Below are 18,344 nucleotides of genomic sequence, written 5' to 3' on the forward strand. Positions count from 1 at the left end.
CGTGCACTCTGTCGTGTGGCTGAAGTTCAGGGCAGGGACAGAGATAATGGGCACCTGGGGAAGGCACCGGGACAGCAAAGCCAAGCACCTGCCCCTAAGAAGCCAGCACTGCCAGTAAGGAGAAGTAGGCAGGCAGCATCTGCTTACCATACAGCATAAACTTCAAAAGATAGACAGATAAAATGCTTCAAATCTTTAAAGACTCTACACTCAAGGCTAGACAGAGTTAGCAGGACCAGGAATGACTTTCTCTAATAAATGCCCACAGGTGGATTTTAAAATTATCATTAATTCTGTTCTTTAAAGAAGCCGTCTGTACTCACATGTTTCTTCTCATTTTAAAGATTGACATCAATTTCCATGCGACTCGATAACTGGCTTCAGTTCTGAAAAGCGTGTCTGGATCCTCATTAATGGCAGCTACTGCTTGTTTGTGAATATTACAAGGATGGTAAATAAATAAATAAAAGGAGGGGGAGGGTATAAACATGTATACGAGATGAGAGAGACAACAGAAGAATGCAAAAAGTCAGGTTGCCACACCTACAAGGCAAGGGGAGCAGAGAGAAAAATGCATGTCTTTGCAAATGGATTAAACTGCAGTAAGTGTTGGGGAGCCCAGCCGAGGCTGGCACCAGTGAGATGGGTGCTCTGTAGGGTGTGCAGATCGAGAGGGGAAAAGATAGAAGCATGGCATTCTTCCCCAGGCTGCCCCACGTTTCAGGCACTAAATGCACACCCCACACCATTTACACTGACTTTGATGTAACTGGAATTTACCTCCTGACATACACTCCGAAGCTCTTCTAATCCACTAAATATCCCGCGATAAATTTTCTTTCGCTTTTATAGCTAGGATAAAATTATACTCCCAGGCACCAGAATGTTTTTCTCGTAAAATCTGGCCAAACCTAACCCCACAATCTCTAACAAAGAGTCTCCAGATACTTTCCTCTTCACTAGAAATATTACAACATAGCAATTATGAGAAGGGTACGTGCTTATCTTCATTCCCAGCAACGGTATTCTCGTATTACTTCCTTAGAAGTATTCCTCTCCTGCTCTTCAAACGTATCTGCGCTAAAGCAAGGAAATATGTGACAACTGCAGTGTCAGTTGTCACAGGGAAAAATATGTCAGCAAAAACATTTGATTCAATCTGCCGTATAAAGAAGCAACATTTCCTCGGGGTTTTTGTCTTGTGTGGATAAATAACAACTGTCCCAAATGCAAGTACCTAAAGCCAATTTCAGATATCAAAGGGCAGATTTCAGGCAACAACCTTCGGAAAGAAAACAAAAAAAGTAATCGGTTCTTTTTTTTTTTTAATTTAGTGCAGGTTTGTTTCAAAGCAAACCCATAAAATTTGGCCTCTTGGTCACAAACTTAAGTGTGAACTCTAACACGAAGAGAGAAGCAAAGGGTGTTAGGGATCCTACAGCTCTAAGTCCCCTCTGGGCACACGCATCTTCCCTGATGAGATGCATCATAAGGAATATGCAACAAGAACAACGAGATTTGCCAGTTCCCATGTGTAATCCGAAGCTTCTGCCTCAGAGATGTATTTTTATCAAGTTTTACATGCAATTTCCCCATACTCGCAGAAGGACAAAAGAACCGAACGTAGCCAGCTGGTTTGCTGGAGGAGCAGGCGCTGAGCAAGCAGAGACTCGGCGCGCCTGCAAAGCCCTTGGCTGCCGGAGCCAGGCTGTCCCCTTCCAGCTTCCAGGCTCACACTTCGGTGGCTATTACCCAGCAATGCGGGTTAAAAGGGGCTGAGATACTGCAAGCAATTATGGGCTGCCAAAATACCATCCTTGGGTTTCGTCCATTTTAAGCTCATTTGCTCCCCTGCGTTTTAACGCTTTTTGACTTCAGCAACAATTACGCCCCAAATCTTCTTCGCTCCCGTCAGAAAAGACTAACTACGCTATTTGGTGAGCTTCTCACTAGCTGCTCCATCTCACCTGGAGGTCAAAGTCACTGACATGGAGCAGTGATTTGTTCCACTCCTCTGTAGTGCTGCAACCCCATTGCCCCTCTCCACAAACGCCACGCTCCTGTAGCAGCTGAAATACTCCTTCGGCTACTCTCCTGCTGCTTCTTGCTCATCAACAGGATCATATTTCTCGCAGGAAAAAACAGCAGATCTTATTTCCTATGAAGAGCAATTTGTGACACAAGCAAATCCCTTCAAGTGCCTCACCTAGAGCTTCCTGAAGTTGCTTGGCTATTCCAACTAGAGCTGCACCTCTGAAAACTGGGGTATTCAGGCAGCCTCCTTCTCTGGGGCGTTCAGCCCGACAAGCCACAGAAGACAGGCCTTCCTTCCTCCTGTGCACCAGCCTTTTGTCCTTCCTGTGAATGGTTTTGCTATTTCTTTGGGGCAGGGGGAAGCAAAAGCCACCTGGCTTTGAGTTTTAAGATCAGGAGGTACTGCCTGAGCGCTGCTGCCAGTTTGGGGATCATCGGGCAAGAGGTTCTGCACCCACTGCAGAAAGACAGAAACCCTGCACTGAAACGCTTTACGTTCATTTTCAACTTTGCTTGCTATTCATCAGCAGATTTTGCTTCCTCTGCTCACAGGCAGCTACTTCAAAAGCCTCATTTTCCTTTTTGTAGCATTCTCAGGTTTGCTCGGTGGTTGGGGGAATAGAAGATGCGGTTAAAAATACTGTGATGCCATGGTGGGCGGTGTATCAGAAATAGACAGACAGTAGCTCACTGTGAAGAATACCAAGTAATATCCCGCACAGATAAAGGCATGGAAACAAAAGAAAAAAATGCATTTGTGTTCTGCCGCTAAAGAGCTAAATCTGGACTGAACAAAGACAGAGAAGCACCACTCGCGGCCAAGTGGGTGACACCTCCTGTTGGCTTCACATGCAAAGTCCTCTTCAGACAGCGAGGTCAGCAGGAGAGCATAAAAACGTGGCTGAGGAGCAGTGTTACCTCCAGTCACAAACAAAATGTATGCACGGTTTGAGGTTCTGTGAAGGCAGCACAGAAACTCGGCACGAACGCGGACCCAACTGGTATCTCGCAGAACCCAGCTGCCTCTGGGAACCGAGAGCCGCCTTAGCTCCTTCCACCCTCGCCTTAAAAGCCACTGCAGTTTTTCTGGGGATATTAGGTGCTTCCCAAGGGGAAGATAAACCCAGCCTTCCCAGCGCAAGGAGCTGTGAGCTCATTCAGTGGATTTACTCCCTTATTTCCTCCGAGGCTCGAGTCTGTTCATTCACCCAGCAGCCACGCGGTAATGCTTCATCCCAGAAGGCTTCACAGACGAGTGTTTCACCAACAGCACGCCGGGGTCGCTTCATCACCCGGGTGAGACCTTCCTGCAGGATGCCCAGCGCTGCTCAGCGGCACAGAACGTCCTGAGCTGGAAGGCACCCACCAGGATCATCGAGTCCAACTCCGGCCTTCCCACTCAACACAAACACCCCGGGACTGCTCAGCCAGGAAAGCAAAGAACAGCATCAATCAAACTGCTGGGGGAACTGGGACAGAGAGGGTTAGGCTGCCACCTGTCCACGGAGTCCTACGGGTTTTTAAGGCCCAGCCTGGAGACAGGAAGAAAAATACAAAACAGCACATACAGAAATGACACGCACACGTGCACAGGTTCGCGCAAGCAGGCGCCACAGGGTGGCCACCTCTCCAGCGCCTGGCGCTCGGCTCCTCAGGCCACGTAGGTGCACCAAAGGACGGAGACAGCCGTGCTTCTGTAAGATGCATGTGAGCACCCACGTGCAGGGCACAGTCGGGCTGCCGGGCAGGGCAGGTAGCGTTTATGGTGTATGCCCATGGGAAAACGTTAGCTGTGAAGAACATGGGACCTCCAAGCACCGGGGGCCCTCAGTCCAGAGAAGGGTGCCGCCTACTGATACATCCACTGCATCCATCAGCTCGTGGGGGCTCTTCCACCCCGCTGCTCAACTTGACCAACCCTCTTCTCTTTCTCTTGCAAGACGCATTTTGACCCATCAAAACGCAATACAGCCACAGGCGTGGGAATAATCGTGCCATAAAAAACCCATCACCATGCAGACACAACCTTAACAAAACACCGCTGAAATGCCTAATAAAACAAATGCCATTTAAACGCTGCCATACAGAAACCACAGCTCTAGCAGTGCTCAATATTTCAAAGAAAAGGTCTAGCATTATGCACATCAAATGTTAATACTATTTTCAAAGCAAGTCTAAGGGAAGACAAGTAATTTAATAATCCTAATGGGTGTGTAATTGGCATTTGACCATTCTTGCCATAAAAGTAGGTGCCTTCCTGGCCCAAGATGTCTAGGAACACCACTGAAAGAGAGCTAAGGCTTTAGAACAGAATTTTTAAAACACCTGTGTTTTTTTTTTTCTTTTTCCTTGGGTAGATTTATTGCTTTTAGAGTTTCACTCTATTAAGAGCAGGATTGATTCAACTGGGTGAAATACAAATCACTCTGCGGGCACAGTAAGCGGCACAGTAAGTTTGGGGCCCATTTGCAGCTTAATTTACTGCCAACAATCAGCGATGTCAAGATTTGAAGCGTCTCCTGACAGCCCTATGACAACTGCAGTTACACAGCATTATCTGGTCTTCCAGCAAAATCTTTTCAGTCAGATGGCATCACGCTGCATTTCACAACAGAAGCAGCACACACCGCTAGCTTGGGTCTCCTCAGCATTTAGGGCTGGCATCAGGACATTCGGGGGGGTCCTGAAGCTGCTTTTCCTATTTTTGACACTGCTCACTTCCACGCTGGACTGATCAGCAAAGTAGGAAGTAAGGCAAATTGCCAATATATTAAATGCTTTGACAAAGGACAGAAATAACGTTGATAATATTTTGTCTGATGCTAGAAAGTTTAATTAGAAAATATTTGGTACAAAGTGTTCCTTGTGCATACAAGGACAATCCAACCTCTCATCTAGTTACATACTTGGTCAAACAACCTCTTTTTGGAATCAGAAAGGATAGAGTATTTTTAAGGTACGTGATGATGATGATATACAGACGAACATACCATGAGGTGATCCCTAATGCTGCTACAACATCGTCACCATTTGATCCAGAAATTTTATAACACAAGTTATGAGAAACTGAACACACCAAGCAAAATCAGGAAGAAAAAAAAAAGTGATACACCCCTGCCCTGCAACAACTGACCAGGAATTTTTAGAGCCCAACATTGTTTTACTGCAGATAAAATAATCCATTTCTGTAGAAATTCTGTTGCATGTCTTCAAAAAATTGTTGAGGTTTTAGGAGACCTCAACACTTGCATAAGGATGGAGTTTTATTGGGGGTGGGGATGGAGGAGGAGAGGGGGCAGCGGCAGTGCTGAGCAGAACCAATATCAAATAAAAGGTGCTAATTTTATACTCTAACAATCACAGTTGCTCAAATGTTTGCAAACATGAAACCAAGCCCACCAACCTCAGCCATATCGTTACTTCAAACATCATTCCCGTGGAATTCTGCAGCCACAAGATTACGACAGACAGACACGCATACTCTGCAGCAGCACAAAATATAATCCTATACACAATCCAAGCATCAATTTTCCCTTCTCCATCACAATCCGTATTCTATCTCGCAGGAGCATCTGTCAGACTGCGAGCCACCAAAAATAGCAAAGACCCTTTTAAACAGAACGCTTTCTGGTTTATATTTATAACTGCACTGTACTCGCTGCTTCTGGCTGCACGGCTATGAAATTCGTGCAAGATATAATCAATTACCCGGCTTTGCACTTCATCATGCAGTTAGCTACCGTTACCTGCACCCTACCCTTCAAGCACTTCTCCCCATGCAAAGAGTAGAGGTCTTAGAAAAACAACACGAGAAACATTTGCACATTGAAGAGCTAACTGTAGAGCTGACTGACATTACACAGCAAAAACCTAGTGAGAACAAAAACCAAGCACACTGATGTATAAAACAGAGAGCCTACCTGAATTCTTCAAATGCATACATGGCCTAGTAACTACACCAATGCTCTGAAATGTAAAATGATCTTCTTAACGTGCAGGAGGACCATTTAGTTTGTCAAACTGCAGCAAAACGCATACTGACGAGACAGGATATTTGAAATATTCTGAAGAGAAAGGGTATGCAGATACTGGCCTGCAGCCTACAGCTCAGCCAGCTGCTGACAAGCAGCAGCTACCAGGGAAAGGCGATAGAGTACCATGTGATCACTCCTGCAAGTCTGATTAATGCAGCACACTCCAAGAATACAGGCTGATATCTTTATTACCCGAGCCAAATAAGTCAAATACTCTACACGACAGGCTAAATTATCGTTCACATGCTACATCAAAATCGGTAACCGCAAGCAGAGGACGAGAAAAAACTAAATATATAGCATAACCCAGGAGATTAATCAGGCCCATTCGAGCTGATTTTCTTACCTTGCAGTGAAATTTTAGGCTGTGCTTTTAGTCATTTACACCACCAGGGATGCAACAAAAGACTGCAGCCACCAACCTCCCCTTCCATGAATGCCAGAACATTTTAAGTAGTTTATCTACTAGAAATCATTTCCTCTGTAGTCTATCCCCAACCAGTTTAACTCCTTCAGCCCTGAATTCGTTGCCATCGATGCCATTTGCGATACCCACGCGGGCTTTTTACATTTTATAGGGTTAACCCCGACAACTCGCGGCAGCGCCGCGGGACGAAGCGGGATAAGAGCCATCTCTGCCAAAGAGAAGGAGGGCAAGAGGAGCGAGGAAAGTTACGGACGCGGTGGCATTGCAGCAGGCGAGGGAAGATGCTCCAGCCGCCTAGCAACAGCGCACGCAATCGCCACGGCAACGGCGAGGATGCTGCGGGGGGGGCACCCCGAAAGGGAGAGAGCCGCGGGACCCCGCTTGTTTGGGATTCGCACGGGGCTCATCCGCGGGGAGACCTCCCCCGGCAGCCCCAGGGGAGCTCGGCAGGGTCGGAGGAAGGGTTCGTGGGGCGGCTGTGCACGCCCGGGGCGAGCCTCGGGGTTAAGGGTGTCGGCTTAGGCTGGGGGATCGGGCGCTGCCGCTGGGCTGCTGGCCGGAGCGCAGGGTAAGACGGAGGACTGCTGGAAATGGTGGAGGTTCAGCTGCTGGGGAATCGGCCCCGCACCTGGGAGGGGAAGGTGATGGGGCAGAGGGAGAGCGCTGCTGGGGAAGTCAGGGGGAGGCAGCACCTCCAGGGCTGCTCCCCACCTCGGCTTGCCTCTTTCTTCTACTGCTAAAGCTCGCCCCCAGTACAAGGAAACATCTTCTTGCGCGGATGGTCTGGCTGAAGCCTGAAGCATCCATCCAAACTCAGCTACAGCCCCTGGAGAGTCTCAGATCACCCTGCCAGGGGACAGCAGCTGCCCCACTGAGCTGTGGGATCCGGAGGCTGGCAAGGCAGCCAAGGTACAGGCAGCAACATCACTGGGACACAGCGATCCCTGCCACAGCAGCATCTGACCCCACGGTGGTGAAAAAGTGGAGGCAGAAGGGGCTAGAGTGAAAGGGGAAGCACACATGGCAAAGAATCACCCCTGGGAACAAAAGGAATCTGAATTTACTTGGGACGTGGTGTCTTTAAAGCAGTAATGACCTTGGCATTGCTTTTATTTTCCTTTAAGCAAATGTGATAGTGTTAAGAGATAATAAGGGCACGCTGCAGGAACACAGAAACACACGCGGTCACACCATCTCATGCAAATGAATTATGCCACAAGCAACCAGAGAGAGAGGGACTGCAAAGCAGATGTTTCTGGTTACAACCTAATAAGACATTAAAACCACCAGAGAGAACACAACCGTTAAGAAAAGTCATCTTCCATATTTAGGATGCACTTCACGACAAGTATGCTCACTGTACACAGTACCCGAGCAGCCAGCACAGATGAGGTAGCCCCGTGCAAGCCAGTGCTCTGCCTCTCTCTTTGTAGGAAAGGGGATTTTACCTCCAAAGTCAGAGTTAACCAAGATCCGTCTTGGGTGAAAGAGGAAAGCCTGAACTTTGCTTTTCTTGCTCACCCCAGTCTTACTCTGCCTTGAATTCAAGTGCAGCAGGGCTGCTTTTCGCTTGAGATGTTCGTGCTCATTTTTGATGCTAGTCAAAACAAAAACCTTTCTACGCAACTCACAGCAAACAGAGTGTACGGTTCCCCTAAGTATTCATTCTCTTTGAAACGGAGTTTACAACATCACTGTCTGGTCTTCCAATTCCTGCAAGAGCCGCTATGCAAATCGACAGTCAACTGGTCAGCTCGAGGCTTCCCTCATCAATGAGCTCGCTGTGCTCCGAAGGCAAACACGCTCCAGAAGCTTTCAGAGCAGAGGTCAGCTGCTGAGAAGATTCAGTGGGATAACTTTTTTTAACTTTGTGTTTTTAGCCAGCGCTTTTACAACTGTTCATAGAGTTACAGGCAGCAAGCGCGGGGCTGCTATCCCGTAAGATAAGTGATAGTGTCGTTTCTGGTTAATTAGTAGGATTCCCATATTAGATTGGAAGACCTGAGACCATCACGTCACCTTGTCCACGTGAATGAGGATCAGCATGACACTACCTAGCAGGAATCGCAGGGACTTTTAAAAGTCTCATGAACTCATGAGTGGCAAAATACCTAAATAAATGCAGGACTACAATATCTCCTTATTACTTTTTTTTAGCAAAGACGACTGCAATTTCTCATGGCCTAGGACAGATTCAAGCTATCTAGAAGCAGACAGAAAGCACATCAGAAACCGCAACCAGCAACACAAACGTGATGCAGGGAGGCGCTGTTTGTTCCCTGCTTGGCTGAATGATCAGGCCAGACCTGCGATGAAAACGTCCCACGCTTTACCACAAAACAGAGTTATGTCATGGAAAAGGAAAATGATACTAAATGTAGTTGGGGCAGGGTGGGGAGAGCAAATAAAGTAACAGGAACTGAGGGACACGCATCCCACCTCCCGATCTAATGCCAGGCAGATCTAACAAGGAGGGGTCCCACTGAAGCAGCTCCGTAACTTTTGGAAAGCAATTTGTGAGCTTAAGTCCAGGCTCCAACAAACACGTGAGACTGTGACAGAAAGAATTATCCGTGATGAAAACTTGACAAAGAATCAAAGGGCGCAGAAAGACTGGAAATATGGCCAGAACAAGGGCAATGGTGAAATTTCTGGATTTGGCTAGTATTTAAGTGGCATACAATGGCCTTGTGTTGACACTCTGCGTAAGAACTTACTTTCCCCAAGAATAACAGCTTGCATTATTGGTACTCAGTGTATCAGTGCATCACTACTGGTCCTGTCACCGTGAGATTCCACCAAAGCCTTGGCCAGATGCTAGGTGACATTATCTGATCACAGACAGACCGAGGTATTTTAATGAGGTAACTATTTATTCCCTTGCTGAAGCGAGGGAAAAGCCACTAACGTAGAGGACTGCTGTCATTAAGCCTCTATTATCACTATGCTGAAGTGACATTTAGACCATTCTAAAAAAAATACTGCACAGAAAAATCCAACATCCACTTCATGAAAAGAAAATAGAAGGGGAAGGGAGAAGTGAAGTGAGCCACCAAGAGCATATATAATCGGCATATACCCACTGCAGCTCCAGCATCTCTGCACAGTGGAAGATATGGCAAACACAGACTCCATCCCAGAATATGCCGAAAAATCTCCTTTCAATAGGATTTTCTCTGAGTTCAAAAGTCTTTCCTGGGCTTAAGAAAATAAGATTTAAAAGGATTATTGGAGCAGAAGAAGGAATGGCTACCTGAATTTGTAAAGAAAATTGTGGAAATAATTATGCTACCCTAAAGTTGACTGAACAATGGTATATTCAATACTGGTGTATTGACTCAAACCTTCAACTGTTAAAGGAAAGGGCGGAGAGGAAATTAACTTTTTTTTCCCCTCTTTTCATCCAAGGGATTTCTATTATATGTTGCCTTTAAACATTACATCAATTTTGCTGCACAGGAATAGTCTCCTTATCCACATTTCAGGCTGCTCCTTTCAATCTGTGGTCTTCAGTTTGATCACTAACATGTGAATTTGTGAAGTTAACCTTCACCAAAAAAAAATCCTACCTATGTTGCCTCCTCATTTATATAAATGTAACAGCACATGAACATTTGCACAGCAAATTTGTCCCTCTCAGATCAGATTTGACCCCAACACACTTCCCGCTTTGCAAATCTAAAGGCTTGGCCCGACCATAGGATGGCCAACGTGAGGTTTTTCCCCATGTTTTTCTCCCACGAGTTTACTCTAATCATACTGGGAGTACCACTCACCATCTTCATTGATAGATACTCTGTATACAAATGGACATTGAGCATCTCGCAGTACTAAAATGGAAAGTTTTTCAAAATACAGCCCCATCTGCCTTACCATAGGGCTTAAGGGAAGGCGCAATGCAGTGAATTAGAGAGAACGGGATTCTTACTGATTTCCTAATCAGCCCCTGGGGATAACACCAAGTGACAACCTGCAATCCAACAGAACTGAGCCAGTCTGGACAAAAACTAAAAGTTGCATATGGATTATTAAATTATCAGTCACTGCAACAGTGCCTGAAATATCGAGTCCAGTTTAGGACTGCGTGGTGCTGATTGCTATATAAAGCCAGAAGTGGAAAAGGTCCTTCGCAGTTTAAATACATATGACAGACAGCAGAAGACAAGCATATTTGAGATAAATGTCAAATTAGTAAAACAAGAAATATGGTCATACCACCAAACATCCCCCAAAAAATAAAATTCAGCCTGTATAGACTGCAAATATTGCTTGATATGACTAAGACTTGGGTATTCCTGTCTGAGTTTCTGCCTGCTTATGTAAAATGATTTAAAACCATGCAAAATCTCTTCTAAGGAAAGGTATAAGGCTGCATGAATTTGAAGTGAAAGGCAGTAATGTATTATTTACACCTAGATAAACAATTATCAACCACAGCTTTTTCAATACGGCAGAGATTAATTTGAATCGTACTGCACACAAAAGTCACCTTAGCAATTACAAGTTATGCTACTTCAATATTCACTTGACAGCCACAGCATCTTATTCCTGCTATGCCTTTGCTGATTAGTATTTTAGTCTGTATAAACACCAAGCAGACGATACAGAGGACTCTTTGAAAGAAAATAAAAGGAGCTATAGACTTCCATTTGGAAACATCCTTCAAACCAACTTTAATCAGCCAATTTGACTTTTTTTCCAAGTTTTGAAGGATTAAATGTAAAAAGAGAGGAGCGGGAGGTTGAAATTAGACCTGCATTATCACCACTACCAAAATAAATGCCAAGGGATATGAAAACAGCACCTGAATAAAGTGCGGTCATGCAGGTTCATCAAAGCATGTATTGACAATAAACCATTTGGACACTGATGTGTAGTGCATACATCACATATAAACGAACAAGGAATTGTGTACTTTAGACACTAATACAAATAAAGGTATTCACATACCACGCTGACTTCTTGTTATTTTCAAGGAAGCAAATGGCCCAGATCTTAAAATCATTTAAATTATATACTGGCATGTTTGCAGTCAAAAGTATCAACCGTGAAGTAAGCAACTGCCCACCCACAGATGAGCACATTAATGCCTACTGAATTTGGGACCCATTTCCAAGTACACTGGCAGGCCAGAAGTTATACTTGCATGGAAAATACCAGAGTTTACTTGACATCTTCTCTGGTAAACATTCAAAGAGTACAGCTATTAACAACTGAGCCTTCTCATATCTCTGCACTCTCTATTTAGATGGTAGGATGCAGAGAGGAGAAAACTCAAGGCTAACTTTTATACTTCTGCTTCTATCCGCCCAAAGTAACCACACTGCTGTCAAGAAGACCCCAGGGGTGCAATGAATCTGTTGAGCATGCTCTTTCCACCACAAGATCACAGTGCCAAGGTCTTAGGAGCTGCTAGCTTGTGGAGATTTTACACAGACACAATATCAAAGCTCAGATCTGATCATGACCCAGCATTTCACCCTGGGCACATATGGATTATCCACCACGAGGCACTGATAGTAGAAAATCTGTTAAAATTTAGCTGTGTTGCTGTCCTGTTAATCCTATATTGCTCCTGTTTCCGTAACAAAACACTGATGCACTAAAGCTGTACTTGATACTTGCATGTTCTTAGAAATGAGCCTGCATGTTCAGAGCAGGCCAAGAAAAATACAAGAACAAATTTTTCTTGCCCTACTAGCTGACGTTAGAATAAACATGTGAAGGAATTATTCGTTATATGCTGGGGAATTCTTTGTTCTGACAGCAGCAGCAGATTTAAGCCGTGGCAAGTTCAGAGTATTATTTGCTCACTCCTACGAGCACACACAAAAGTTGTGATTGCTCCAAGGCTTCAGGATAGCCTAGCACCCAGGAGCAGTTTCACACACGAGCCCGTACTACTCTACTGGCAGGTGGGATGTGCTAGTGGTGGGATGCCCCTGGAGCTCGGCTTCCACCCAGGGAGAGGCGAGGACATGGCACTGGGCAGGTTCTGGCCTACTCTGTACCAGGTCTTGACTTCAGGAAGGCTTCTGGCAGCACCTCCCATCACATCCTCACAGACAAAGTCATCGATGTCTATAAAAACTTGATAGGGGAGTAAAGAAGACAGAGTCGGCCTCTTTGCCGAAGTGCCCTGGAACAGGACATGAGGCAATGGGCACAAGTTGAACTACAGGAAATTCAGCTCAACATAAAGCTTTTCTACCATGAGGGTGGTCAAGCACTGGAGCATGCTGCCCAGAGAGGCTGTGGCATCTCCTTTCTTGGAGACATTTAGTATTCGACTGGACGAGGTCCGGGACAACCTGCTCTAGGTGGCCCTGCCCTGGGCAGGGGGTTGGACCAGATGATCTCCAGAGGTCCCCTCCAACCTCTGTGACTCCCTGTGGCTCTGTGAGCAGGAATGTCCCTTCCCACGGGCACCGCAGTTTGCTCCCAAAGCGTGCCTGGCTGCTACAGCAGCTGCTGTGCGAGGAACATCAGGTCATCCCCACAACTTCTCCTCGCCTCACGTGAAGTTTATTTATTGACAACATACGCACCCTAACATACACATAGTGGAGAAAGATTCAACATAGCCTTTACCAAAAAGCATCCATTCACTTACACTGCAATGTTGAGACGACGTGCTACCTTCTTGCTATAAGGCCGGAGGAGAGTTACGGGTGCCCGTGGTTATATTCTGTAGCACAGGAGAGCCTCTCTCTGAAATGCATGAGGCTTGGCAGCAACATTTTTATGCCAGGTATAGCAAGGAGATACCTTGTATGACATTCCACGGCAAATCGAAACTGGAGAGGAAGTTTAAGTTGCAAAGTATTGTTTGAGATATCAGGTTTGTATCCCTCGTTTGTTCTTCACATAACGAAAGAGTGAAGATTGAAAAACTGATTTATTTTTTAAGGACCAGAGAAATACCAGAGCTCCTGCTCTGTGCTGCTCCTGCAGGACATCTTGGAGAGGGAGGGGTTGTCTCCAGTGAAACATTATTAGGTTTGACACTTTAATTAAAGGAGGTGTCTAAGTTAACACAAAAATATCTTTTTCACATAAGCAGCACGTTCCAATTTAGAGGTAAACACACATAAATTACAAAAATAGCATCACAGCAAAAGCCTTTACAGAATCCATCAAACTGGGCAGCTTTCAGGACCTCCCATCAGCTGAACGTCACCAGTTCTCCAATTTCCAGTGTCGGTGGGGAAGAGATTCAGTTTCCTAACAGAAGGACAAGCACTAATACTCATAGAGAAGCAAAAAAGTAACACAAACCCCACCCTTGGGGCGCCTTTTTTTGCTTTCCACAGCCAGAACTGTGTGTCCCTCTCCTAATTTCCCTGTGAGTTACAGAATACGATCTGGATTTCTGAGGTGGAAGGTGCACGAATGAGGGGAGCCACACCGCTTCCTCCAGGATCTCATAACAAAGTTACTGGTAAAGTCTGAATTCTCCTTTTGGCTCTGCCAGCTCCCAGACCCGTGTTCCGGCCACACAAACCAGACCACTGCTGCCCAGTGGCCCAAGCCAGTACTGCCCAGCCAGAAGAACCCAGGAGAGCAGGGGAGGGAGGGCAGAGCCCACAGACGCACACAGCTCCTCCCCGGCCAGCTGTAACTGCACGGCTTACCACTTCTCAACTGAATGGTCCCACTTTTTGCTCTGTCTTTAAAAAAAAGACTGACGTAGGCTGTACAACTGCGATTAACTACCGCTGGTACCACCAGTACCGTTTTTACTGCCAAGGAGCACTATTACAGCACGCTCTACGCTACCACGAACCAGGCTTAGCACTGCACCCACTGCCTCCCGCCCCTGCTGACCAGGCCTTTTCCATCGCTCAGACCTGACTGGCAGGCAAGCCACACAGATCTCATCTCACAACCAGGTTGCAACCTTGGGAAAAGCAACGGGATACACTTCTGTTCACCTCAACGCTACACAAAGAAGGTGTACAGGAACAGGAAAGGACAGGAGGAGAAACAAGGTGTGAGTTTTGCCATCAGAGCAGTCTGGGCTCCAGGGCCACTGGCTGGTTTCTCCACACCAAAGCCCAGAGTGAACCGCAGCAAATGAAAGCTTTGTCCTCCCCGCAGCGCTCACTGCTGAAACATGGCACAGTCTCGCTGCCATCCTGCCTGCCATGGCCTGGGGTTCAAACCAGTTGCCTAAACGCAGGTGCCTAGCACACGTGCAGTGGGCTGTGGTGTCCCACAGGTCACGGCCATCAGCCACGCATACATCACTTGGGTACTCCAGAGCGTTTGAAACAGAACTGGGCACCATCTGACTTGCATCTGCTTCAGGAGTTACATTTTCAGTCACAAGCCAAATCCTACTTCCCTCATCTTTGGAGTTAAAGGGAGGTGACCGTGACCCGTCCTCTGACATGAGATACATCGCTCTTTCCAAGTATGAACGACTTCCTGAAGGAAATGGTCAGGCCATCACAGATAAATATCTCCATCAAATCCTGGCTTAGCTAATTTCTAATGAATGAAACTACAGAGCAGTCAGTGCAACCTTGAAAGGGGAGACAGACGTTGGGAGTGGAGACAGAAGGGGCAAGGCTCTGCATGTGAATTCCTGAGCCTCATACAGAGATGGACCATCGCAAAAACTCAAAGTCACCCACAACTTACTCCCCTTACTCACAAAATTCCTTCTTAATTCCCAGCCACTGATATGCATCGCTATTCTTCCGCATTTTCAACACATTCCGAGTTGAATTCCTCATCCCTGTTGCAAATAGCTCCCCTAAGATGCAAGTATCTTGCTTTCTCATCCCCTGCCACGGGCACTACCACTCTTCTCCCTGCTACCTCAGGGTGCCTGGGATGAGCCCAATGTTAAGTGACACCAGTATTACCAGGCGGTGCTGGCACATGGGAAACACAAGCAATGCTGGACCCTCGGGCTGACTCAGCTCCAGGCTCGCCACCCCCTCCAGCTCCCTCTCTCCAAAGGCACACCAGCGCTCACTAAGTATGTTCTTCAGCATTGTAGGGGTGCGGGGCTGGGGACAGAGCCTGTACAGCTGCCTCCAACCTCCTCAGAAATAAAAAGGGGCTGGGTAGAGTGGAAAAAAGCTGAAACGTATGTAGGGTCAATACGAGCACGGGAATGGCAAGAACAAATCAAAGAAAACCCAGCACGAACAAGTGGACGAGAGGATCTGATATCCTGGAGAGATGGAAATTTTGTACCATTTGTGGGTGTAAAATCCCAAGGATAAGTAGTAGTCCCACAACCAGACTGTGCTGACCCTACCCTCTGTTCCTTCACTGCTCAGCCTCTTCAAATACTATTATTATTGATGTTCAAGGGCACCAGTGTCATGATCATATGGAACAGATCCATATGGCATTGCACATCACCGTACCTCAGGTCTCCAACATCAGCACGCCCTTGAGGTTCTCTTCCCTCAGCACTTCACTAAATTGCACAGCTTAAGTTTCTGCAATATTTTTACATTCCGTTCTATTTTCATATAGACAAGGATTCGGTAACAGGCACGGTGATTTTTAGCTTATAATCATAACTTTCTTCTCTAATCCCTCTTTCTCTTTCAACTATCTTTTCAGAAACCGTTTCAAAATGCTGCTATGAAAATTTTCTGTCTCTTCTCTCACTCTCCCCACATAACTATGCCTAAAATGCTTCTATCTCTGATGCCTTCCCTTCCGTTTATTTTTTATATTTATAATGTAGGCTCTTTTATCCCACCATGGTTCCCAAGGAGTTGCTAACATAAAGGAAATGTTCCCAAGAAGCGTAAGAAAAAAAAAAAAAGGGTGATGGCAGACCGAGTCATTTCTAAACAACCCCACATTTACATAAATCAAAGGTGGCTCTCAACAAACAAGTAATGGAAAAATGGGTATATAGAAGTTACTGTAATAAAAGCATATGTGAATCTGCTCAGGAATTCTGAAGTATCTTGAATTTTTCGAAGTTTACCTTTGAAATCCTGCTTTCTCTACACTGGACCAGAGAGAGGTCCAAAGGGGTCTTTGGTCTCTTTTGACCACCACATTGGGTTCTCCTCCAGCAAATATTCCTGGGGAAAAAAAAGGCATGCAACACTTGCAAGTTATCACTGCACAAACACAGGAGATTCCTCGCTGGAGAACCGTATAAAGGAAACTGTCACGGAGCCAAAATATTCTCTTGTGACAGCCAAGCTTCTTGCAACTTCCCAAATAAGGCCCTGACTTTAAAGAGCATGTCTTTTCAAAGCCTCATTGATTTTCATCGCCTCATGAAGAAGCACATTGTTTATGTGTCTGGATGTGCTGATATTCAAACAGGATGAGATGGGCATAATTCAGTGGTTTCAAAGCCTGGTTTCCAGACAGAACGAACCAAATAATCACGGGAAGTTTTGAGAGACTAACAGCATCCCTTTGGCCACTATTTTGGAGTCGTTCCCTGACCAAGTTGAAACTAGAAGGTGTGAAGAGGCTAACAGGGACAGCCAGCATTGCCCCGTACACTGGGGAGAGACTTCAAGGGAATTTTGAAGCACAATATTGTATTCCTTCCAGCCCCCCATAGGCCAGAGACTCTGCCATCAAAATTAGGGTTCGTGTTATTGTTCAGGCCTGGTTTGGGGTCATTTCTCTATTTTTCAAATATTAGTTTACTCATCTTCAGATAAAAATAAAATAATAATAATAATAATAATAATAAAAGCTATGGAATTAGATCAACTTAGCTACATCTAAATCACATTTAAAAAGCATTTTTCTCCTGAAGCCACTTCAGTAGTTTAGTTTGGCAAACCGTTGACAATAATCTGTTGCTTCAGTTCTGCTACTTCTTTTACACTTGGAGCACAGCACTGAGAAATCAGAAGTCGTTTGGATGAAGCCAAAAACTTCTGAAAACAAAGCAAGTCCTTAAAAACACCCTACACAGAAACTTGCAGGTCTCAGCCATTCCAGTTATCCTATCTTTGCAATTACAGCATGTACATTCCTGCAATAATCATTCTGCAAAAAAATATAATCACAGAACTTTAAAGCCATGGATGGAAAAGGAATGAAAGCATTAAGAAAGTGGGTCAGTAGAGCCTAAGTATACTGAAAGCACAAGCTACGTAGGTGATGGCTATTCAGTAAATACATGCCATAGTACCACATAGGCACAAAGAAGAAAAGAAGCGAGAGGAAAAGAGTACGAGCCAGAGTAAAGTAATACATGATAGTTGTAGCTAAATGCTGAGCAAATCAAACTCGGTGATATCTGGTTTTGAGCAATGCCAGCAGGACTCATGACTTCTGGTCCACATGCGATGTAACACAACTGGGAGTGAAATTGCAGCACATGAATTCTGCCCACAGCAGGCAGACTCGTGCACAAAGGGCTGACCTGAGGCAGCAGACAAAACGAGTCTCCCCCCTCTTCACCCCGATCATACAATCACACCCTGCCTTTACCCCGTGGAGCACCATGCAGCCACATAACAGGTCAGAGGTTGGATAACCCAACGGAATACTGTTGGATTTTCTTTGGATTGATTAACACATTAACAAGACACCCCACAAACAAACGATCGTGAAGTCCCACATAGGGAGTGTGGTGGGAAGGTCCTTCTAGAGCCATGGAGAATCAACCCGCAATTCCACCAGTTTAGCCATAACTAATAAACTGTCCTGTAGGGTTTATTTACATGAGAAAACTCTAGAATGGTAATGTGAATTAACATTCCTGAATGAATCAAACCACATTAGATCCCTGCAGACACACTCGTTATTAATTAAATCAACCCTATTTCATATTTAGTATAATTTACTTTGATGTGAACTAAACTTAATCAAATTAAGGTCATGCAAACGCTGAA

General features: G+C 45.6%; 1 protein-coding gene across 6 annotated transcripts in view; it reads right to left on the reverse strand.

Moving 5' to 3' along the window:
- EVL (Enah/Vasp-like) overlaps nt 1-18,344 on the reverse strand; it is a 146,042-nt gene that overhangs the window by 116,458 nt on the left and 11,240 nt on the right. For 2 of the 6 annotated variants that reach the window (XM_040557555.1, XM_040557554.1), the window contains exon 1: nt 324-352. The exons of 3 other annotated variants lie outside the window; for them this stretch is intronic. In XM_040557555.1, coding sequence (XP_040413489.1) covers nt 324-352 — 29 coding nt within the window. Of the gene's footprint in view, nt 1-323; nt 353-5,954; nt 6,156-18,344 lie in introns of those variants that run through there. One more of the 6 variants, XM_040557558.1, reaches the window with a different exon arrangement.

The sequence above is a fragment of the Cygnus olor genome, chromosome 5, assembly GCF_009769625.2.
Source record: "Cygnus olor isolate bCygOlo1 chromosome 5, bCygOlo1.pri.v2, whole genome shotgun sequence".
Lineage (NCBI taxonomy): Eukaryota > Metazoa > Chordata > Aves > Anseriformes > Anatidae > Cygnus > Cygnus olor.